At 38.5% G+C, this 24,553-nt stretch overlaps 2 protein-coding genes across 9 annotated transcripts in view; one reads left to right on the top strand and one right to left on the bottom strand.

Moving 5' to 3' along the window:
- Positions 1-7,062, top strand: part of Cpeb3 (cytoplasmic polyadenylation element binding protein 3) — a 180,548-nt gene extending 173,486 nt beyond the window's left edge. For all 8 annotated transcript variants that reach the window (XM_077798707.1, XM_026397363.2, XM_077798710.1 and 5 more), the window contains one exon: positions 4,696-7,062. In XM_077798707.1, the coding sequence (XP_077654833.1) occupies positions 4,696-4,923 (228 nt within the window). In that variant the 3' untranslated portion in view covers positions 4,924-7,062. The remainder of the gene's footprint in view (positions 1-4,695) is intronic.
- Positions 7,063-22,934: 15,872 nt separating this feature from the next.
- The window catches only part of Btaf1 (B-TFIID TATA-box binding protein associated factor 1), a 92,597-nt gene continuing 90,978 nt past the window's right edge, over positions 22,935-24,553 (bottom strand). Inside the window, exon 38 of the mRNA XM_026397385.2 lies at positions 22,935-23,809. Coding sequence (XP_026253170.2) covers positions 23,666-23,809 — 144 coding nt within the window. The 3' untranslated portion in view covers positions 22,935-23,665. The remainder of the gene's footprint in view (positions 23,810-24,553) is intronic.

Here is a 24,553-nt window from a genome sequence, read left to right as displayed (position 1 = left end):
AGAGAGAGAGAGAGAGAGAGAGAGAGACAGAGAGACAGAGAGAGGAGAGAGAGAGAATTTTTTTTAATATTTATTTTTTAGTTCTCGGCAGACACAACATCTTTGTTGGTATGTGGTGCTGAGGATCGAACCCGGGTCACACGCATACAAGGCGAGCGCGCTACCGCTTGAGCCACATCCCCAGCCCCTGTTTGAAAGCTTTGAGCACTCCAAATTAAATGTTTTTCCAAGAAGCACCATTGTACCAGGTGATAGGAAATGGCCTGCTTAGTGAGCAAGGATCACACCAGGGTCCAATGTAGAAATAGGGACACTTATACCCTGCCCTTAACTTTTTAAATGCTTTTTCTTTAAATAAGTAAACAACTTTAAGTATTCAATGCTGCTCTTTCCCTAGCCATTGCATAGTGTATATATGAACAAAACTTTAATGAATTATTACTGATGTCCATCTGATTTAACTACAAAGAACATACTTTGTGGCTTTGGTTGATCCAGTTTTTTAAAGGCCAGGCAGAATCCAGTGTGAGTTAAAACTATGACTTGTACAGATTCTAAAGGGACTGCTGGCTTGATTCTCAGGGTCCCAGATTAACTGTTTAAATGTAGCTGTTAGGGAATTCAGCATTCTTATTTGAGGTGACATGTTCCCTCAGATTTTCTTAGACCTTAGGAATTTATTTTAAAAAATAGTGAATTTGGATTGAAATTTTTCCCTATTAGCTGGGAAAAGTACTCTAACATTTCATTTACAAATACTCTTGTCTAGGTAATGTATTTGCAACCCACTTAACTAATGCACTGATTACCCAACATGGATGACATTATCTGTCCTGGCATATGGGCTCTGGTCAGCGTGTGCTAGACTTAGCACTGTTAGGTTGCCTTTAGCTATTAAAGATTTTGCATCAGCAGCTTCCTAATGTTATCATTAACTGATTTCTTGTGTCTCTTTATGGCCACCATTTGTGGTCTGATCTTTCCAAGAAGCCTAGTAAGTTAAAAAATTCAAAGAAATTAAATTCCTTATTATCAAGGTTTAGTTCTCCCTTTAACCTATATAGCTTACACATGGTGTGTTGGGCTCACACTGAACAGTAATCAGTTAGGCAGCCCCAAGCTGCAGTTGCTGCTTCTTATCCCAGAAGTGCCGTGAATGTCTCGGCCAAGTTATAGATGTCTCTACTAAGCACTATGGCCTCAGCAGTGTCACATCGAGAGTCAGGTCCTTCTGACAATGTGTCCTTCTGAAGTGTGGGTCTCAGAATGGAAAACCAGAGTCAAGGTTTCTTTGCCAGAGGACAGCTGATTATCCTTTCCTTTGGTCCAAACATGTGCCTCTGGTGATAAAACCTGACATTGCCATAGTGCTCTTGGCATTGACCCTGGATCTCTGGGCAGCTGGAGAGAGAAGGCACAATCACTCAAGCCCTAGTGTCCAGTAGTTCACCCGAAATGTGATGATGAGAGCCCCTCCCTTGAAGTCAGGAGAAGGAGATGGTATGAGTCTTTCAGTAACCTCTATCCTACTTCTCACCCACTCTTCTTTCTGGTCATCACCTGGAAGCAGTATTCTCTTACTCAAGGTCTGTGTGCTATATTTATCTTAAGAACAGAGGTGCCCCTTTGCCGCAGTCTGGCTGGGCACAAAATCACGAGCCACTCAAGCAGGAACAAACTTTATTTTTGAAAATGTCGCCAATACCCCGTACAAGTCCAGGAAGAAGCCGATCCACCCACTCGGTGTTCTCCCGGAACCCCAGAACAAGTTCCTCCCCCGGAATTCCCTCCTACTGTACTTCCTCAACCAATGGGAACTCTCCAGGAGTCCCGTAGCAGGCCAAGGTGAACAGCAGGAGTCCAATATCCATATGAATAACATAATCATATCATCTCAATGGCTAGCTGATGTCACCTTTCAACTAAAAGTGCCATGCATCATATTACTTGGCTGTGGCTCTTAGCACCCCTTCTTTGTTCCTTCCCCCCTGTAGCGTGGCTGTTCTGTACATCTTCTCTTCTGCCTTTCCCATCCACAGGCTCCAGCTCATTTTTTTCTTATAATCTGATCCTTAGGTCAGATTTGTCCTTTCATTGGCCTCCTGGTGAGTGATTCTTAGAGTTAAAGCCTTGCTGGTGTATGCTACTGTTTGACTACCTCTCCTTTAGGCCCTGGCTTACAGCATGTATTTGGGCTGTGAATCTGTATGAAGAGGTGCAAGCCTTACTTTTCTTCCTATCAAATTACAGCCTTCATTTGGCTTCTTTTTCCAACTTGTCTTTTCCAAATCCATTATTTGAAATGGCTGCTTCTACTTGGCTTCCATCTACCCATAGCATGCCTTACTTGCACTGGGATGGTTTATTTGGTTCTTCTCTTCAAAGGGCAGACTATATCAAGGGCTGGTCTTTGATTGATTGTCCTTAATATGGCCTTTAGCATATAATTCAAACCGCTCCTGACATTGGCCAGTACTTCCCTCTTATTTCATGTCCAAGGACAGGAAATTCTGCACCTTGAATAGTGTATGGTCTCTTGATGTACTCTCTCTGCCACTGAGAGTTGTTCAGTCATTGTTTTATAAACTCTGGGAGGTCAGTTTGTTGACTGATAACAAAATGACCGCAGACAAACATTTCTCTAGCTTGTTAGAAATAAAAAACTTAAGTGTGAAATCAGTTTTATTTAGGTATGACTTTCTTTTTGTCTGTATCATTTTAAACATATTATTCTCCTTGTCTATCTTCTGTAGCCACTTGTCCAAGCTCTCATCAGTCCCACTTATCCTTAGTGGTCATCAGCTCATCAGTAAATTATACATGCTCTTCAGTATCCTTGGGCATGACCACCTCCTTCAGGCATGTGGGATAGTAATCCATGTATCTCTGAAGGTAGTTATCATTCCTGTGCCTGCAAGTCCCTCTGAAGGAAAGGGTCAGTTTGGCCATGCAATTGGCTTTGCATGGGCCTGGAGCCTTTGGAGTTTTATATAGTTCAGTAATGAGATTCCCACCAGACTGATGTTTCCAAAATGTCATGGCTTGATATTCCAGGTGATTTAGGTGATGAAAAGAGAAACCAGTTTTTATTTTGTTGTATTTATTTATTAGAAAAAGTGGAATTAATTTGGATAGTCATTTAATATATCTGGTAATGGTCCAAGTGGCATTGGAATATGGCAAAAACTATGTATGGACCTTTAGGACATCTCTACTAAGAATTATGGCCTCCCTTCAACAGTGTCACGTAGGATCTCCAAGTGAGTCAGGTCCTTCTGAAACTTGAAGAAACTGTCCTAGGCCATAAATTATTTCAGGGAAGAACTTGTGTCATCTTCTGTGTTTCATTTCAGTTTTAATATAGGGCCTGGCAAGGAATAAGCAATCCATAAATACCAGTCATGTGAGTAAATCCACATGAGCCAAAATAATCACCCTCTTTTAGTGTGGGACAGCCTAAAGAGTATGCTTCATGTAGTTGTTCTCTTTAATTTATGTAAATTTGCAGAGTCAGCTTGGCTGTTGCCTTCTGAGAGGTTGCTGTAGCAGCCTTGCACATCTGGGTTGGGATCATTTTGAGTCATGGTGTGTGTCTCATCTTTGGGTGATCAACACCTAGCATCACTTAGCCCTCAGGAAGTGTCCAGGAAAGGCCTCGGAGAGTGCAGCAGCACTCCAAAACCCACATCCTTTATTCTGGGGCTTTTAAGAGTCATTTGACTGGCATTTAGTGTGCCCCTTTTAGTAAGCTTAATGAAAATGATTGGAAATCACAAACTTATACAGGGGGTTTGGAAGGTGTTATTGGACATGACAGCAGATAGCAAGATTCTAAGGGAATGAAAGCAAAAGTGAAAATCACCCATGGCACTTCAAAGAACATCCATAATGTCTCCTGCTTAGACTGGGGCAGGATGGATAATATATTTTAGTAAGCTTTTCACCAAAAAATTCAAAATTCAAGATGTTTAAGCACCAGAAGGGGAAAATGTCTGGCCTCTGGGAAAAGTAATTTATGAGGAATCCATTACTCAGGAAGCTGATCAATAAGGCATCACTGTGTCTCTGGCCTAGAGACAGTCCTGATGGGTGTTATGACACACTTTGTTGACTAGATCCCTCAAAACTCTTGGCCAGCTGGGGGTGGGGGTGCAGGCCTATTATCCCAGTGGCTCAGGAGGCTGAGGCAGGAGGATTGCACGTTCAAAGCCAGCCTCAGCAACTTAGTAAGACCCTATCTCTAAATAAATAAATAAATAAAAAGGGTTGGGGAGATGGCTCAGTGGTTTAGTGCCTCTGGGTTCAAACCCTGGTGCAAAAAAAGAAATCCTCATCCAGTAACAACACAGTAAGCTTTAAGCTGTCTATTCAGCTGGAACCCTGAATAGATAATGCCCTGCCTGCCAGTCTTCAACCGCTGATGCAGAGACTGCAACATCACATGTGTATAAATGTTACACCTGTTTTACAGTTATCCAGATAAAGCCAACAGAAGCACAGAGAGGTCAAGAATTTGCCTAATCCCACACAGCTAGTGCACCCAGGAGCTGATTCCAAAGCCCACCGTCTTGGCTACTGTCCTTATTAGTGGAGTTCCAAGTGGTGGCAAATCATTAAGCCGCTTCTAAACTCTCAACAGGGAGAAATATGAAAAACATTGCTAACCCATTTCCCCTCTCTCCTCTCTGGGTCCAGGTGGAAGTGAAGCCATATGTGCTGGATGATCAGATGTGTGATGAGTGCCAGGGCACACGCTGTGGTGGAAAGTTTGCCCCGTTCTTCTGTGCCAACGTCACCTGTCTGCAGTATTACTGCGAATACTGCTGGGCGAGCATACATTCCCGTGCCGGGCGGGAGTTCCACAAACCGCTGGTGAAGGAGGGAGGCGACCGCCCTCGTCACGTCCCCTTCCGCTGGAGCTGAGCCCAGGGCCGACCCAGCCACAAGTACTGGAGTAGATAACAAGGAGGGAAAAGAGAGGGCACTGCCTCAGGGCTTACAGTGTTCTGGAAATCTGTGCATTCGTTCTCGATTTTTAAAGAAGAAATGGGTCTTTTTATTACTATTATTATTATTTACAGTCATATTACTGAACTCAGTGTCCAGTATAATGCAAAACTGCAGAGTGTATAACGGTACTGATTTGCACTTTGATTCACACCTTTGTCTGCTTGGTACCTTAATTTCTTACACCTGATTTGTCACTCGTGACTGTACGTAGACTGCCATTCTCATCAGCGGCCATCAGGTTGACGTCTGTGATTCTTTTGTTTGTTGTTGTTTTGATTGTTTTGAAACTGGAGCATGCACTTATTTTCAGAAACTTAGAGAGTTGCCCCTAGGACAAGACTTACCAAAGGTAATACTCGTGAGTAGGTGGCAGATGTAGCAAAACCTTCACAATTCAGCAATCATTAGTTGGGGTCATTTAGAATAAGGATAACCCTAATGAAAATAAGCCTTTAGTTGCTCTGTATTTTGACTTGTAAGGATACCTCATAAGCTGGATCTTTATTTTCCCTTCATGTTTGATTTTTGTTTTGCTGAGGATTTTGGTTAGATCTTTTAGTGTTATGTAAATTTATGCTGCAATAGCTTTTGCTGCTATTAAAATGGTATTATTAATACCATAATACTCTATTCAGGCTAAGGTATCAATTAAAACAAAAACAAAAACCCAACAACACACTCTTATGATTTAGGGATAGAGAGTCAGCTGCCGAAAGAAGATCAGAATAGACTTCAGAAAGCGTCAATGGAAGGTCACTACTTCTGACTGCATGTTTACTTAATCAGGTTGCTGCATGCAATAAATTTTATATCCAATGTCTAGTATAAAAACCTTCCCACAATGCACAAATTAAGAATCTATATAAGCTATAAAATACTCATTTTTTAAAACAAGATTTTTTTCATTCAAAGAATTGGTAATCGATCGGAGGAAGGCATGCCTCAATAAATGGAATGCTTCTGAATAGGAGGAGCCCATAACAGAATGACCTATATTACAACCAATATAAAACCTAGGTGTAGGATATTCTTAAAGCAAATTTGTGGATGGTAGATGAAGTACTTTGCGGTGCTCTGTTATATATTGTGCAATTTATTTTATATAGTAAAGTGATTATGTCTAACTGTGATCAAACTTAACTGTTTAAAGCCTCTGTGTCAGACATTAACGAACTTGACAGTTCATAACTGGTATAATATTAAGTAACACATGAGCTCTTAGTTACAATCTCCTAGTGCTTGCACCATTTTACATAGCTTCAGACCTTGTCCAGAAAACCAAAGAGCTCATCTTAGCTTACAAACACTAAGAATATATACAGTATCTAGAGATAAGTTGTCAGATTGACAAACTAGGCACATCTTTAAGAGAGTTGTGTGATGGTGATGCTAAAGAAATGTCTGTATAAAATAAGATGGCCTGGGCAGAGTTGGTTGTCTGGGTGAGAAATTAACTACTTAATTCCCTGGATTTATCCTGTAAAGCTTGAATAGAATTAAGACCTGCTAGTACTACCGTGGACATTTTTTTAGCATTCACTCTTGGGCTGCAGATAGTAATATATAAACACATACAATGATCGCGAGACTATGTAAATCTTTTTTTAAATCTTCTTCCTGTTTTGGAATTCTGGGGACAATCTGACTGGATGTGACACTGCAGAATAGACTTAAGTCGCTGTTTTATGTGCTGTGATGTCCTTGTATTGTCTTGAATTAGTATTGCTTGTTTTTGTTTTTTTTTTCTCCAGTGTTTAGTTGCAATTACTGGCTCTCAAGCTATAGTTTGTTTTCAAAAAGGAAAAACAAAATAGTTTTTTACTGGATTAAAAATGCTTATTAGAATCCTCCCCAATTGAGGTGACCTCTGGGCTTTTTGGTAATAATTGCTTTTTTCCAGCCCAGGTGTGGTTTTGTTTGTTCGTTTGTTTTTTTCTATGTTTGTGGTTTGGTTTGGTTTTTCATCTGTATAAGAAATTTTGTTATGCACTACTACTTTTTGTATTCTAGACAGTTTTCAAAAGTTGGCTGAAGATTTTTTTGTTTGTTTGTTTTTAAGGAAAAAGGCATGCTTTCTGACTGACATGATCTTTTGCAATACCTCAATTTTGAAATATAGGAAAGAAAATGATATTTTCTAAGTAAGTTTATTCAGAAAAATATATATTAATTTAATTCTGCAAGAAAATGATTTAACAGATGGGTAACTTTATTTTTTTCATGCTTATTTGTGTTTTTTGAAAATGAAGAAGTTAGAGCTTTATAACTATAATATTAAAGATCATATCTAACCTACAGAAATCTACCTAATTATGTGAAAGAAGCAAACTTTTTGAAGAAGCACCCCTCTTTCATGTACTAAAATAACACTGAGATTAAAAAAACACAAAGCTGGAGGATTGTACAGCATAAAGCTAAAGTGAAGGAAAAAAACACGTTGTTGTAAAGACTAGGTTACAAAAATAAACTCCATTTGGTGCTGAAAGTTGTGAATAGATGGTGGAAACTACTTTCCCTTAATTTGTATATTTATAATCAAGCGTTGATTGTGCACGACTGACCAGGATTGTGAAAGAGTTCTTCTGTTTGTATTTTTTTAAAGAGAACTTTTTTAGTTTATTAAATTATAACATGTTCCCTTTTGTTTTGTAAATAAATGTGCCCCCAAGTTCTTAATGTTATATTAAAAGAGAGGGTCCTTCAAAAAAATTATTTTTTAAAACACAGAGGTGTTCTGACCTGCAACTTGACTGGGAAGCCCCTGGGTAACACAGGTCCTGTTGTGGCCTTTCCTTGATGTGACACTTGAACTAGTCGATTTTTTGAAGGCTATAACCTAACCTCGACTATTTGTTGTTATGTGCAATACTGTTTGTACTGTTTGTATAAAAAATAGAAAAAAAAAGAAAAGAAAAAAGGCATAAATCTTTATTGCAGATTTATTTTCATTGCAAACTTTAGACATTGTGATTCACTGAAATCATTTTTCTACTGTCAAATATGTACCTTTTCTTCATGCTGGTATTTTTTCAATAGTAATGTAGCCTTTGTACTGAGACAAATTTTCATTGTTATTTTTAGAAAGATTTTTTGCTAAGAAAAAAATTAAACATATTTACATATTTTTCATTTTATTTCGTATTTTCTTTAAGGAGTGCTTTCTCAATCATTAATAGAGTTGTTTCTGGGAGGGACTTTCATATCTGGTCAATGTCATAATATTATTTTGTATTTTTACTTGGAATAAATTAATTTTATGATGCTAATTCTTTAAAAGTTTATTTTTTTCATTTTCAGTTATTTTTGAAGCTAAAACCTTTGTAATATTGTTACTAAAGTGTCTAGTTTTTTGAAATGCAAAGCTTTATGTATTAACTTGCTGATGTGGTTTACAATAGTGTGACAACGATGAAAATGGTTGGTTATGTAAAGTGATTGGAAAAAATGTAATGGATAATTGGGTAATAAAATGACAGAATGAGCAGAACATGTGAAATTTTGACAAGCCTTTTCCTTTATTAAAGTGATTTAGTGTAAGACTAGGGATGTCACAGTACAGGTCTCTAGGGATGTCACAGTGGATTTATACAACACCAGGTGCAGCCAAATCTGTGGCCCTGAAATGAAGTCACCCCTTACTGAAATCCCACTGGGTGTAAAACCTAGCTAGGTCAACAGAATGTTTCATTGCTTTCTCCCTCTAACTCTTCACTGTGTCCTGAGTGTGTGTATGTGTGTGTGTGAGAGAGAGAGAGATTCTGCCACCAGTTGCTGTCCGTGTATGAGACGGTTCCTTTCTGTCCGGAATCCTTTACATACATCTACAGTGGTGACGTCTATGAGTCAGTGGGGGTTGTTAAGGGAATGCCACCTTCTGTGTAGCACAGGCCTGGCCCGTGCTGTCTCTTCCCTCCACACAGGGTGGCTGGAAGCACACTCAGTCGTCACCACTGTACGTGGACGTTGTGCGTGTCAGTCCGCATCTTCTTTCACACCCCTGCCTGCTCCTGTTATGGTGCCCCTTTGCCCTTTATTGCGGCCACACACCGGGTCACCCCGTGCATGATCTGTCTGCCCTCCTGCTGCTGCTTTTCCAACACCCACCTCACCGGGAAGCTGTGCTGTTAAGACAGCACGTCGTTGCAATGGCACCTAAAGTTAAAGCAAAACTAAAAGCAAAACAAAAAAATACAACTGCAAAACTGGTGTTGCGTAAACGGAACATCCAATGACTTGCTCTAGATGGATGGTGTGTTTCTACTAGTTGTTGGTGGCCTCTTCCAGCTCCGTGGCTACGGAGCGGAGGTTAATCAATAACTCGGAGAAACGTGTGTCCAGAGTCGGCTCTTGGGTACGCTCTGTGTATTCAGTTTTGTAAATAATATATAGATTAGATCAAGTTGTGATGTAAAATTTTAACTCAAATTGGGTACTACTGGTTGGAATTTTACATTAACTACAAATAAATGATTAGGAACAGAAGAAAAGAAATTGGAAAACTTCTTGTTTAGTGGTATAAAGATTATGCTTAGATTTCTGCCTATATCTTGTGTTTTATAGCTTGTTAGTGAGGCATGGGCTAATGCAGAATGTACTGCATTTATGCAATTAGCAAATATCTGCTAGTTTTCATTTTATCTATTATATTAGCAACAAAATGGTATTTAACTGGGTAAAGCTCCTACCTAAATATTTGAGTATTGTGACATCTCTACTTGCAAGGTTTGAATGAAAGATTAGTCACAGATTAGTGAAAAAAGTATCTTTTGTTACAACTGGAGTATTTGTATGGATTGTTGCTTTTTCACTAATTTGTATGGTATGACAGCTAATATTTCTTTTTTTCTTTTTTCTTTTATTATAACCAAACTTCTCTATCTCAGCTGCAATAGTGTTCCATCTTACCACAGAGTATTTTATAATTAATGCTGTTGACTTTACTCTATACCCCAAAATGGGTCAAGAATGGATCTGTGATTCAGGGATGTTTAAATTTGTATGATGAAGTTAATTGCAACAAGTAGAAAACTTGGGTGCTAAAAACAGGATAACTTCTCTTTTTCTTTCCTGGATATAGTTCTGTTGGGGTATAAAGTATTAGGTATTTGTATTTTTGCTGTCAAAATAATGGACATACTTTTAGAGTGTTCACAGCTAAGATCTCTGTATTTGTTTTTCAACTAACTAATTTTAAATGTATTGTATCTTTTATTACCTGTTCTCTTAGATTGTTTTTTGCTAGTAACCCTTACTCAGCTTCTGCCTTTGGGGCTTGGACTAATATTGCTTGTATGGAACTACAGTACTGTGACTAAACATGGAGCTCAATGCAGCTATTGCTTACAACTGCTTAAACTTTGTAGTTTGGACTTCTTTTTTTTCTGTAATAACAACTTATTAAATCTAGTTGTATGAAGTACTGATACTTGTCATCCTTTGCGAAGGAATAAGATTGTTGTATTTGTTTTGTATCTGGGAACATTCCAATTCTCTTGATTAACCTTTTTAAAAAAATCCCTTTACAGCACATTCAGTACAGCGAATGTTATGCAAATAACACTCATTTTTAAAAATACACAAGTATATTTGAAACAGACTCTTGTGAACATGTATTCCAGGTTTTTAGAGGTGCAGTTGGGGTTTTTGTTTTGTTTCTCTCCCTTTCTTTCTCCTCTCTCGTGCTGGGGATTGAACCCAGGCCGCCTTGTTAAATTCGCAACTACCCGTGAGCTACAGTCCTATCCCGATTTTAAATTTCCAGCACTTTGCCACATGAAATCAATTTTTGAAATTACAATCAGAAATTTTAATGAAAAGGTAAATATTGACACTTTTTTTTTTTGCAATTACACCAGGCTCTCCGATTTTTATTTATTTTCAGAAAATTAATCTTTTAAAAAATCCCTGCTCGCTTTCGACGTGCTGGGGCGCTCTCTCCTAGGTACTGAACCTTTAAGAAAATGGATAACAGGTGGCTGCGGAAACGAATCCCTTCTGAACCAGTTGCTACCACGTCCCATCCCACGGTTGGGTTAGGGAGGGGTCTGGGCACAGGTATTTGTAAATTCCCAGACTGTGACAACCGCTCCGTGGGCGCCTGGGCTCTCTGCGGGCCGCGCACGGAGCCCAGCACCTGCCGCGCCGCGGACGCCCCGCCCAGTCCCCGCAGTCAGTAGAGCCGCCCGGGTTATAGCCGGAGGGGGCGTCCGCGCGGGGTGGCCCGGGTGGGTCTCGGGCTCCTTCTCACCCCTCCCCGGCCCAATCCTCGGCACTGCACCCCTTTCTGCAGCGGGTACCCAGTGCGCGCCCCACGCTCTGCTCCCTCCCCACCTCCCAGGCGGCCCGGGCGTGTGGTGGCGGCCGCTGGCTCCTCGCCGCAGCCCTGCAGGTAAGCTCACCCCTCTGGGTCACCTGGCCTGAAGGTCAACTTGGAGACCCCACGCTAGCTAGAGTCGCTCCTCCGCGCCTCTTCGGAGGTTGCTTAATTCAGCACAGGCTTCCACCTGCAGAGAGCAGCGCCCCGAGGGTTCATGGGGAACCCAGGGTTCTTACAGCCACTGTAATTCTGTATCCCTTCTGCCCACCCTCCCCGCAAAAGGGAGTGACATGTTATATTCCATCCCCTGTTGAGTCTGATTTTTAAAAAAAAATACATCAAAGCTACAAATGGAATCCCATTTTCAGAGTGGGTCTGAAGGACCCATTCCTGGCGGGAAGAGTGGGTCACTGAAGGTGACTTTGGGAGGGGCAGCTTATTTCTAGGGGTGAAAATTAGTCTGTATAGTCTTCATGTTCCTTGTGTGTGAGGTTTGAATCATTCCTTGCTAAACGCTAAACACCCCGTAACGGAGCAGGAGATGTGGAGATGCGTAGCACAGGCCTGACTGTTGTGAAGACTGGAGGTTGTGTCTGAGGCACCTGCTTCACGAAAAGGAATCACCAGTAAACACCCATGAACACTCAGCTTTAAAACGGGGACTTAGTGCCCAATTCTGAATTTGGGCACTGTCTGTATTTAGATAGCTTTCCAGTGAAATAATATTAACATAAGCACTCCGTGTCTTGACTAACACAATGCAACTAAACAGGTTATTGATGGAGTAATGGCTCAAATTGATGTGTCCTATTGAAGTTCAAACAATTGCTGGGGGGAACAATCTTTTCCTCCACCAACTAAGGTTATGTGTTTGGAGGTTTGTGAATTAACTAAAAGATTAATAGAAGATATGATGTTAACTTTTCCATTATGACTACAGAACTATGCAAAAAAGTGGATTTCTTGATAATTAGAGATAGGGGTTTATGTATCTATAACCAAATCAGGAAGAAGAGGGTGAAGGCTGGGGAGGTGGCTCACACCTGTAATCCCATTGGCTCCAGAGGCTGAGGCAGGAGAATCATGAATTCAAAACCAGCCTCAGCAAAAAAGCAAGGTGCTAAGTAAAATATTGTCTCTAAAATAAATAAATAAATAAATAAAAGATCAGGGGCTGAGATGTGGCTCAGTGGTTGAGTGTCCCTGAGTTCAAGCCCTGGTACCATAAACAAACAAAAGTTTCTTCAGGAAAAAATGGTTCTTAGGAGGATAAACAGGAGGCAGCAAAGTTTGTAATTTTGTGTATTCAGGTGACTGAGATCTCCATTTTATTTTCTGGCCAGTAAAACTCCCCAGAGAGGGGACGTGTGTGTGGCAGGCTCACTCCTGGAAGTTTTTGCCTCTGAAGAAACAAAACTCTGAAAAAGCTGCTTTTTGCATCTGTAGAATTTCAAATGTCTTCAGTCTAAAACAATCCTATCAAGTCTGGGGGTCTGAGTGGATACTCACAGATAACTGGCTGGAGTATCCCTGTTCATGGAATGGATAATTGAAAGCTGTCCTTATTCTCTCCAGTTACACAGTGGTATCAGGGGAAGGCAACTCTGAATTTGGGCACTGTCTGGACAGTCCAAGTCATGTTCCTTTTTGCTGTTTTACTGGTCAAACCTTTGGTTAGAGTGGCTTGGGTTAAACTGTTTAAGGGAACATTTTGACTTGTCACCTTCATTACATACCTAAACCAAATGCCTTTCTGTAAATGGAATAAAAAGTCCTTTGGCAAGTCTCAGTCCCTAGAAGGAGCAAGGAGCTGTCTTATGTGCCTGTTCTCTTTCCAAAAGACAGGACCCTCTCACTTTTGTTACCCATCATTAAAACCAAAACACAATTCCAACACACATCCACTATATAATGACGAAAACTTAAAAGACTAAAAATACCATGTATAAGGGAAGATCTAGATAAGTACCCATAAGAATGTAAAGTGCACAGCCATTTTGGAAAATTTCTACAAAAGTTGGCCATGTGTACATACTGAGATCCAGCTTGTTTTATAGGTATATGACCTACAGAAATACAAAATATGTTCAAGAGACATATACAAGAATAATCACAGAACTACCTTTCAAATAGCCTCAAACTGGAAGCTATCCAAATGCCCTGCAATATTAGAGTGGATAAATTATATCTGCAAATGGAATGCTATAAACAGCAAGAATGAAGATCAATGAGTATATGCAACATTACAGAAAGACCTCACAAATTAATGTTGATCAAAACAAGCTAGAGAGGGCTGGGATGTAGCTCAGGAGCACAGCATGTGCTTAGCATAGGTGAGGCCCTTGGTTGATCCTCAGCACTGCACCCACCAAGAGCCACAAGAGAGTTCATATGATGCCATATATACAAATGGATGGGGATGTAAACACAAGGTGGCTGATACTGCTGACTCTTGATTTGGGTTTTGGATATACAGTTGTGTTTATTTTGGGAAAATATATTGATGCACACTGATCTAATTTTCTGTAAGTTTCAATAGAGTTTTCAAAACAAAGAGCAGGAGCTGGTACTTGGGTTAACTGGAATTTTTTCCCCAGGCAGTCTCTGTCAAATTCACTTTTCACACTCATAAGTAACCAAAGTTCCTTTCTGGATGTCATTGCTACCAGTTACCCATCCAAACTGGTGGACTTCCCCAACAGCCAAACCTCAACATTCCTGCTCCTCATCTTCCCCTCCTTCCATCTCCCTTTTACTCTTCCTTAAGCCTAAACATTCAGGAGGAGTTTTTGGGGAAAAATATAGTCATTTTGGGGGGAAGGAATGAAGTACAAAAACAAATCCATCCATTAATCTCTGAAGTTGATTGCAGAGCCAGGATCCCCAAGCACAGGTAGCCCATCACTCACAGAAGGAGAGCCTGTGTTGATTTGCCTGACAAGTTTTGTTTAACATCTAATACCTACTGGCCTCACATTCACAATATAGTCTGTTTTTTTTTTTTTACATTAAACTATTTGTTTTAATTCTGGAATAACTATAAATTCACATTTATTATCAGAATTTAGATCCCACATATTCTTTACACAGTTTCCTCCTAGAATCTTGCAAAACTGTATAATAGTATCACAACTAAAATACTAACATTGATACATTCAAGTCCCAGAATATTTCCATCTCTAGGAAAATCATGTTGCCTGCCTGGTTATAGTCACACCCACTTCCCTCTGCTCCTGCCACCCTCAGCCCCTGGCATCCACTAATTTGTTCTCCACTTCTATAACATTATTTCAAGAATATTATATAAATGGGAATGTATAAATTATTTAACTTCTGGGGACTGCTTCAGTCTCTGCAGATTCATCTGGGCTGTTTTATCAATAGTTCATTCCATTTTAATTACCAAGTAGTAGTCTATGGTCTGGACACACCAGTCTACTTAACTTGAAAGTTATATATTTGGAGAGTTTCTAGTTTTGTGCTTTAACAAATGAAGCTACTGTAAATAATTCATGTACAGGTTGTCTTCATTTTTTGTGGGATAAATGCCCATAAATGCAACTGAAGGGTCATATGGTAAATTCTTGTTTAGTTTTGTTGTTGTTATTTTGGGTACTGAGGATTGAACCCAGGGTCTCATGAATGCTAGGCAAATGTTCTACCTCTGAGCTACATCCCCAGCCTTCATGTTTTGTTTTTAAACTACAAACCACTTTTATAGAGCAGGTGTACCACTTACATATCCACCAAAATGTATGAGTGATCCAACTTCTCAAAATCTTCTTGAACCTTTAGTATTGCCACTACTTTTCATTTTAGCCAGTATTGTCCTGTTGTGCCTATAATTTGATCTCCCTAATGGCTAATGTTGAACCTTTCTTCATGTGCACATTTGCCATTTGTATATCCTCTTCAGTGAAATATCTTTTTTTTCTAATTGGACTTTTTAACATGGCTATTTTTAAACCACTTTATAGAGCAATTTCAAATTACTCAGTACAGAATTGATCAGATAGTAGAGCTCCCATATAGCCTATCAACACCCCTCCCTCAGTTTCCCTTACATTTGTTGTAATTGAGCAATTCTGTCATTGACCCATTCTAAAGCCCATGGTTTATGTGTGTATATGTGGTACTGGGGATCAAACTAGGGGTGCTTTACCATCAAGCTACAACGCCAGCCACTTTTATTTTGAGACAGGGTTACACTAAGTGGCTGTGCTGACTTCAAACTTGTGATTCTCCAGCCTCAGCCTCAGCCTCCTGAGTCGCTGGGGTTATAAACATGTGCACCACAGTGTGTGGCTCCTTTTTATGTTTTGACAAATGCATGATGTTGGGTAACCACCATTTTAGTATCAGACAAATTTAACTGCCCTAAAAACTGCATGTGCTCCAGCTTGTGATTCCCTCCCTGTTTCCTGAACCACTGGCAACCACTGATTCTTTACTGTCTGTAGTCCTGTTTTCCCAAATGTCATCTATTTGGAATCAGATAGTAGGTAGGTTTTTCGGCCTTTTACCCAGCAATCTGCATTTAGGGGTTCTCATGTCTTTTCCTTGCTTCATAGCTCATCTCTTTTTATCACTGAATAATATTCCATTATTGGTATGGATTTTTTTTCAATTTGTTTGAAGTATATCCTGGCTGCTTCCTGTTTTGAGCATTCATGAATAAAGCTGCTGTAAATATACATGTGCAGGTTTCTGTGTGGAAATTGTTTTCACTTGGATGAGATCTATGAGCACGACTGTTGAATTGTGCAGTAGAATTATATATTGCTTATATATGTGCTGGGCATGGAACCCAGGACTTTCACTGAGCCACATCCCCAGCCCAGCTTTGTAAGAAACTGCCCAACTCTCTTCCAAAGTGGCTGCATATTATAATTTCATTCCTAATGGCAATGAGTTCCTCTTGCTCTATATCCTTTTCAGCATTTGGGATTGTCAGTGTTTTGGATTTTTACCATTTCAAGAGGTGTTTAGTGGTTATCTTCTTGTTTCAACTTGCAATTCTTTTAACATATGATGTAGGACATCGTTTCGTATGCTTATTTGCCATCTGTGTATCTTCGATGTCTGTTCAAATCTTTTGCCCATTTTTAACATCAGGTTTAGTTTTCTTATTGTTAAATTTGAGGGAGGGGGCTGAGGTTGTGGCTCAGTGGTAGAACACTTGCCTAGCATGTGCGAGGCACTGGGTTCGATCCTTAACACCACATAAAATTAAATAAAGGAATTGTGTCCATCTACAACTAAAAATTATTAAAAAAAAAATTTGAGGGAGGAGTTCTGGGGATTGACCCAAGAGTGCTCTACCACTCAGCTACATCCCTAGCCCTTTTTATTTTGAGACAGGGTCTCACTAAATTGCTGAGGCTGTCCTTCCATTTGTACTCTTCATGCCTCAGTCTCCTACGTAGCTGGGAGTACAGGTGTGCCCCACCTATTGTCAAGTTTCTTGAAGATGATGCCTTTGGTGTTTTATCTAAAAAGCCTTTACTAAACTCTAGGTCATCTATATTTTCTTCTAGTTTATTTTCTGGAAGTGTTACAGTTTGTGTTTTACACTTAGGTCTGTGACCACTTTTTTTTAATATTTATTTTTTTGTTTTAGGTGGACACAATATCTTTATTTATTTTTATGTGGTGCTGAGGATCGAACCCAGTGCCTTGTGCATGCCAGGCCAGCACACTACCACTTGAGCCACATCCTCAGCCCCATGTGACAAAATTTTTTTTTAATATATATATTTTTTAGTTGTAGCTGGACACAATACCTTTATTTATTTTTATGTTGTGCTGAGGATCGAACCCAGGATCTCGAACGTGCTAGGCGAGTGCTCTACTGCTGAGCCACATCCCTGGCCCCATGTGACCAATTTTGAGTTAGGTTTTGTGAAAAGTACAAGGTATGTGACTAGATTTTTTTTTTTCGTTTTTTTTTTTTTTTTTTTTTTTGCATGCAGATGTCTAGCTCTGCACCATTTGTTGAAAAGACTGTCTTTTCTGTACTGAATTGACTTTGCTCCAGGAACACTCAACCCGTGTGAGCCTCATCCCTAGTCTTTTATTTTTTATTTTGAGACAGTCTCACTAAGTTGCTCAGGCTGACCTTGAACTTGTGATCCTCTGTTGGGATTATAGGTGTACACTACTACATTTATTAATTTTCTAATTTAAACCAGGCTTGCATACCTGATCATGGTGTATAAATCTTGTTATACACTTTTGAACTTAATTTGCTATTGAGGACTTTTTGTACCTACATTAGCTAAATTTTGTCTGTAGTTTTCCTTTCTTGTAGGGTACCCCTGGTTTGATCTCTTGTAAAACACACACACACACACACACACACACACTTGGTAGAATTCATCAGTGAAATCCTCTGGGTCTGGTGCTTTCTGTTTGGAGTTATTTTCGATGGTTTCTTCAAGTAGACATGCACCTATTCAGAGGATCTATTTCTTCTTGTGTTTCAGTGTATGGTGATGCCTTTCAAGGATCTGATCTGTTTCATCTAAGTTATTAAATTTGTGGGCATAGAATTGTTAATATTCCTTTTTGCAGTACTAGGGATTGAACCCAGGGGTGCTCTGCCACCAAGTAATATCCTGGGGGTCTCCCTATGTTGCTGAGGCTGGCCTTGAACTTGGGATCTGTTATAGTTTAGATGTGGTGACCCCCACAAAGTTCATATGTGAGACAATGCAAAGTTTGGAGGATTATTGGGTTATAGCCTTAGCCTAATCAGTGAGTTAATTTTGGATGGGATTAACTAAAGTGGTAAGGTGTGGCTAGAGGAGGTGGGAATTGGGGTGTGGCTTTGGTGTATATATTTGTATCTGGAGAGTGGAGTCCCTCTCCACTTCTTTATCACCATACTCTGCCACCCTCTCCCGCCATGATGTTCTGCCTTCACCTTGAGACCCAAGGAATGGAGCTGGCCTTCTATGGACTAAGACCTCTAAAAATGTGAGCCCTCGAATAAACTTTACCTCTTCTACAGTTGTTCTAGACAGATCCTTTAGTCACAGCAGCAAAAAAGCTAAGATAGGGGCCTCCTGCCTTGGTCTCCCAACTCATTGGAATTACAGGTGTGTGTCCCTGAACCCCGATTTATTGTGAACATTGTTTTATGAATGAAATAATATAGTATTTGTTATCTTCTATGACTTCTCTCACTTAGCAAAACGTTTTTAAGATTCATCCACATTATAGCATGTCAGTACTTCAGTTCTTTTTTATCATTCATTCCTTTCTATGGTCATTCCGTGTTCTGTTTGAACATTTATCAGCTGATGGACACACTGTTCTATATTCCAAAAAGCAATATGAAAGTTCCAATTACCCTGCAGCTTCATTAGGTGTTAGTGTCATCAGGTTAAAACTTGAGCTTGCTCAACACAAAGGCACATACCCTTCTGGGAAATAGGGAGGCTGAGGTAGGAGGATCTCAAGTTCAAGGTCAGCCTCAAACTTAATGAGATCCTTTCTCGAAATATCTTCTTCCATATCTTCATTTCCTTCTGCATTTCCCATTAATGGATTATTGTGTATTGGATTTTCTTTTTCTATCTTCCATGATTTCTGCCTGCCTGCTCTTCCATATTTTCTACCAGTTCATCACTGTATCACACTGTAGGTAACTTTTTAAAATCAGTATTCCAGTTCACAAACTCTCCTTATCTGTGTTAATTTACATACTTATTTCTTATATACTGGTTCCTTTTCAAATCTACCAATCTTTTGTAATGTTTCACTAATCATTTTATGGTCTTTCAAATTATTCTATTTGCATCTCCTAACTCTTCCTCCAGTATATGATGTGTACCTGAGTATCTTTTCCTGCTGTGGAAATTCTATAGGACCCTATCTGAAATTGTCCCTACAGGGAAGTTTTATCTTTGCTACTTGCCTGGTGGGGAAGTACACATTTGTAATCAGTGACTTGGGAGGCTGAGGCAGTATCAAAGCTGGCCTCAGCTACTTAGCAAGATCCTGTCTCAAAATTATAAAATAAGAGCCAGGCACGGTGGCACATGCCTGTAATCTCAGCGGTTCTGGAGGATCACAAGTTCAAAGTCTGCCTCAGCAATGGTTAGGTGCTAAGCAACTCAGCGAGACCCTGACTCTAAATAAAATACAAAATAGGGCTGGGGGTGTGGCTCAGTGGTTGAGTACCTGAGTTCCCCTCCTCCCAAAAAGAAAGAAAAATGAAAGAGACTGGGATGTAACTCAGTGACAGAGGGGCCCTGGGTTCAATCCCTAGTACTAAATAATTTTTTTTTTCTGATGCCAGAATTGCCTTTATTTTTTTGAGCTGTGGTTCCTATAGTATACATTTAGTATAAATCCAGACATTAAACCTAACTGTTTTATAGGCCTGGGATTCTAATTTTTCACAGATGACTGTTTCAGGATAGTTGTTCTAGTACCATTTGAATACAAGATCTCTTTGTGGCTTTTATGGAGATTAAATCTCATCTCTGTGGGGACTGAGATCCTATTTCCCTTGTATTCAACAGAATTTGGTTTGAATGTAAATTACCTGAGATTTACAGAAACCCTTTCTGGAAACAGGAGGTCATTTTTATCTTGTTAGAGATGATTGTTGACACTGCTTTTTGTGAACAGCAAACATTTTCTATTAATAGACATAACTAAAGTTTTTATTTTGATTTGAGTTCTGTGTTATTTTTTTAAAAAATCATTTTAAACACATTTATTTAATATGTGGTGCTGAGGATTGAACCCAGAACTTTGTGCATGTGAGGGCAGCACTCTGCCAACTGAGCTACCTCCCAGCCCAAGTTCTGTGTTATTTGATAACATGATTCACTTAAGATTCCACTAACCTGCATATATTCTGGGAAACTAAGGAGGTCCATAGAAGGTAGAAGACTGTATTCAGATTAAATATTTGGAACAGACATATGCTTGTTACTTTTCTGTAACTTCTGTGTTCTGTAGTTCTACTTCTGTCTTTTAAATGGTTATATTCTCAAATAGCTTCCCTGGAAAATTCCCTGGATTATTTATTTTTGGATAAGCTTATTCAAGCCATCCAGAAGGATAAAGGCTACAGCAGTTCAGCCCCAACATCAAAGAGTTTCATCTCTGTTATCATTATGATAAGCTCTGTTGAAAGACTAAGATTTCTTTGAGAAATGTTTGTATAAAAAGTGTATGTACTGTATGAATGTGTAAATATACATGAGAAACAAATTTTACCCCAAATCCAAATTTTTAAGATTTTCCTACAGGAAACATTAGTGATAAGAACCTCTGAATTTATAGTTAATTATTTTAACTGTTTGAAGTTTTCTATAACATACCAAAAAAAAAAAAAAAAAAGTGGAAACAGTATAATGGATATCTATGAATCCATTACCTAACTTAAAATAGCACCAACATTCCATCAAACTTGCTTTATTTCCCATATCCACGCAATTTAAAAGTCATAACTATCTCATCATAGCCACAAAAGTGACAGCAAATATCATTCATTACTCAATTCAAACTTCCTGGAATCTCTGTTGTTATCCCAGCCCTGCCCTAACCCCTACAGCTAGGGACCAAACCCAGGGCTTCCACTTGCTTGCCAAGTGCTCTGTCACTGAGCTACCTCCAGCTCTAGCCTCCATTATTCTTAAGATGTACTACCATGACTGGGACATTTAAAAATATTTAGTTCTTACAAAGTAGTTTTAGTTTTGTTTTTTTTTTTTAATATTTATTTTTTTTTAGTTTTCGGCGGACACAACATCTTTGTTTGTATGTGGTGCTGAGGATCGAACCCGGGCCGCACACATGCCAGGCGAGCGCGCTACTGCTTGAGCCACATCCCCAGCCCCTAAAGTAGTTTTAGTTTTAAAAATAAAATGTGTAATGCAATATTTTACAACTCAAAAGATTTTTAAAATGTTAAAAGTTATACTAGGCCTGGCACAGTGGTGCACACTTATAATCCCATCCACTTGGGAGGCAGGAAGATTAGCAGTTTGAGGCTAGCCTTAGCAACTTAGTGAGACCCTGTCTCAAAATAAAAAGGGTCTGGGAATGTAGATCAGTGGTAGAGCACCCCTGGGTTCAATACCCAGTACCAAAAATAGGGGAGAAAAAAAAAGGTTATGATATTTCCCACTCAAGAGATAGTGACTATTGTCATTTTCTTGTCTATCCTTCTAGAAACATTTTACTAATTACACATACATATTTTCAGATTAAAAAAAAAAACCTTTAAAATTTTAAACTACCTAAATATCTGACTTCTAGTTCTATCTGACCTTTTAAATCAGGGGAAACTAACTATGTGTGAATTCTTATGTCCCTTATATACTATCTCTTTAATGATATTGCTCCTTGCATATTCTTAGATCATAGCAATTGATATTTTCTATGTTAAATAGCTGGTTTATGGAAATAGCTAATAAATCATTAACAAAGTTTTAACTCAAGTACACAGGATATTTGACATAAAGTCACAAGTTTCTTTTTGGTCTTCTAATTTTGAATATGAATCCCCCAAATAATGAAGATAGAGCTTTTAAAAAAAATCTGTGGATCTTGACTGCCTAGTGTGGTGGTGCACGCCTGTAATCCCAGAAGCTTAGGAGGCTAACACAGGAGGATCAGGATTTCAAGGCCAGCCTCAGCAATGGTGAGGTGCTGAGCAACTCAGTGAGACCCTGTCTCTAAATAAAATATTAAACAGGGCTGGGGGTGTGGCTCAGTGGTTGAGTGACCCTGAATTCAATCCCCAGTATCCCCCCCCACAAATAAAATAAATCTATGGATCTGAATTAATTATTTTTATGATCATTTCCTAAAAATAACACACAATTGCATATATTTTACAATTTCAATCTTATATTTATTCTCTTGTGGAATGCTAGGTTTAATGTTACAGTATGGTTGCCAAAGCTACTGAAATGTGACAGATGTCCATGTCTAAGTGCTGCAGAACAGTATAACTTTTAATAATTTTAAACAAAACACTTGTTATTGTACAGCTGAGGTCTGATGGTTTTTAAACTGATGCCTATATGTATGGCCAGCCACAAACCTTGGGGATGTTTATTACCTGCATATATATATATATATATATATATATATATATATATATATATATATATATAAATACACACACAAATATATCCCATACATGTGTATACACAGAAGCATGTATTAATTTATGTGTGGAATTTATAAAATTATATACATACATGCATATCTATATACATATACCCACCCTCACCATTGAGCTCACTCTTATAACACAATCAGTTTCATGCCCAATTATTGCTGCCCAGTATAACTACATGATTTTAGTGCCAAAACCATGCACCTTTTGGGTGCAGGATACATTTATGCATATAGATATGAGTATGTTTGTGTATATAAAGAAAGTATCTCTCCCTTTGCTGCTTCTGTCATGCTTTACTATAATAAACAGTCTTTTCACCATAGGTTTTGGAATTTTAAACAGTGTAAAATCTACTTTTGGAAAACTGTATATGTTCATAGTTACAAAATATATATATTATATATATATATATATATATATATATATATAATATATATGATTGAAACCTATTGAGTACATATGTTCTTTGAATCTGGCTATAGCCTAGCCATTAGATAAATTAAAAAAACAAAACACACCCTCTTAATAGGATGTTATGGTAGCCTTAAATATACCAGTACCTGCATTTAGAATAGTTATTATATTTTAAAAGTTGACAAAATGATGTTAAAGACTTGAAAAACACTATGCATCCGCATTAAATATATAAAGGTTTTCACCAAGGGCCTGGTTCAATTCATTGTCTAACATTTTCATGTTCCAAGATTGACTAATATTACAGCCGTTATTTTTATATTCTTATAATTATGGCTCATTGAGGCTTTTGTACAAAAAAGCCCTATTCTTTAATCAGTTATAAAAACAAGTTCTATGTAAAAGGAAAAATGTACATGAACACGAAAGTACTCATGGATATCATCCTGTACAAAGTGTGTAGAAAGAGGAGGCTTGTGCCCTATAAGAACACCTCCCAGTAGCACATGTAAACCTTGTTTGGTTCCTCTGCTCTGCAGCTATTCAGCATGTAAAATTTAAACGGTTTCACATTAACATTTAAATTTAATACAGTGCAAATATTTTGAGAATAACTTGTTCCCCCCAGTGAAACAAGAGCCAGCATTATGCTGGATATTCTTCAGATTTATTTACACGTTGAGTTAAAAGTTCACCATAAACTTAGAAATTTTGCTGAATATCAGCAGAAATGTAACTGAACTAGCAGCAATTGCATTTACAATATTTGATAGTTATTTAAGAGAATGCATAAAATTTTCAAGGCTGTATTCTGAATCATATTGCTCTTGATCCCAAAGATCACTCAGGTTTTCAAGAATTGATTTCATACTTGCTTTTCCAGAAGTTGAGGTATCAGCCTTTTCTGCTTTGCCATCCTTAAGAAAAATTGGCAGAAACATAAAATGAAACATTATTCAGACATGACTTCAAAAGATAGCCCATCCAATTTTCCCACAGGTCTAGTAATTTTATCATTTTTTAGTCTATACTTAGGAAGAAATTTTGAAACAGCATTATCAAGAATTGTATAGTAATTTTGTTTATTTTGTCATCCTCCCCGATCCCAGCCCCTTATCTGTATTAGTCAGATCCATAGTTAAACACCAGTTTTTTCCTTGCCCTTTATCTTTAGATAGGAATCCACATATATTCCTGAAACAAGGATATTCTCCAATATAACAAAATTAGATGAAGGAGTTTTAACAGTGCTAGATTAAATGTTCTAATATATAGTCCATTTGTAAATTCTTCCAATTGCCTCCAAAGCGGCCTTTATGGCAATAGCTCATTTCCCTGGAATATCCGAGGCTAGTTCAACTTTGTGAATAATTTTTTTAAACAGAGTAAGAACTATTTGAAGATAGGTATACATGTATCTTGAGGTTAAATATCCTTCATTCTTTCAACTTTACTCCTAGGATATGACTCAAGAGCTTTCCTCCATTCTGACCACCAGGGACTAATTTGTTACCACTAAAATGTAGCACCCAGAATGAGACACTACTGCACATGTGGTTTAACATACAGAATATTCTCAGGCTTGGATGCTATAATTCTGCTATTATAGTTTAATTTCATCTTTATAAAAGGTCATTTCTAACCACAAATTATATTGAGTA

This window comes from Urocitellus parryii, chromosome 5, assembly GCF_045843805.1.
Source record: "Urocitellus parryii isolate mUroPar1 chromosome 5, mUroPar1.hap1, whole genome shotgun sequence".
Classification (NCBI taxonomy): Eukaryota; Metazoa; Chordata; class Mammalia; order Rodentia; family Sciuridae; genus Urocitellus; species Urocitellus parryii.
The sequence above is the reverse complement of the archived record's forward strand: the minus strand, read 5'-3'. Positions and strand labels throughout refer to the sequence as shown.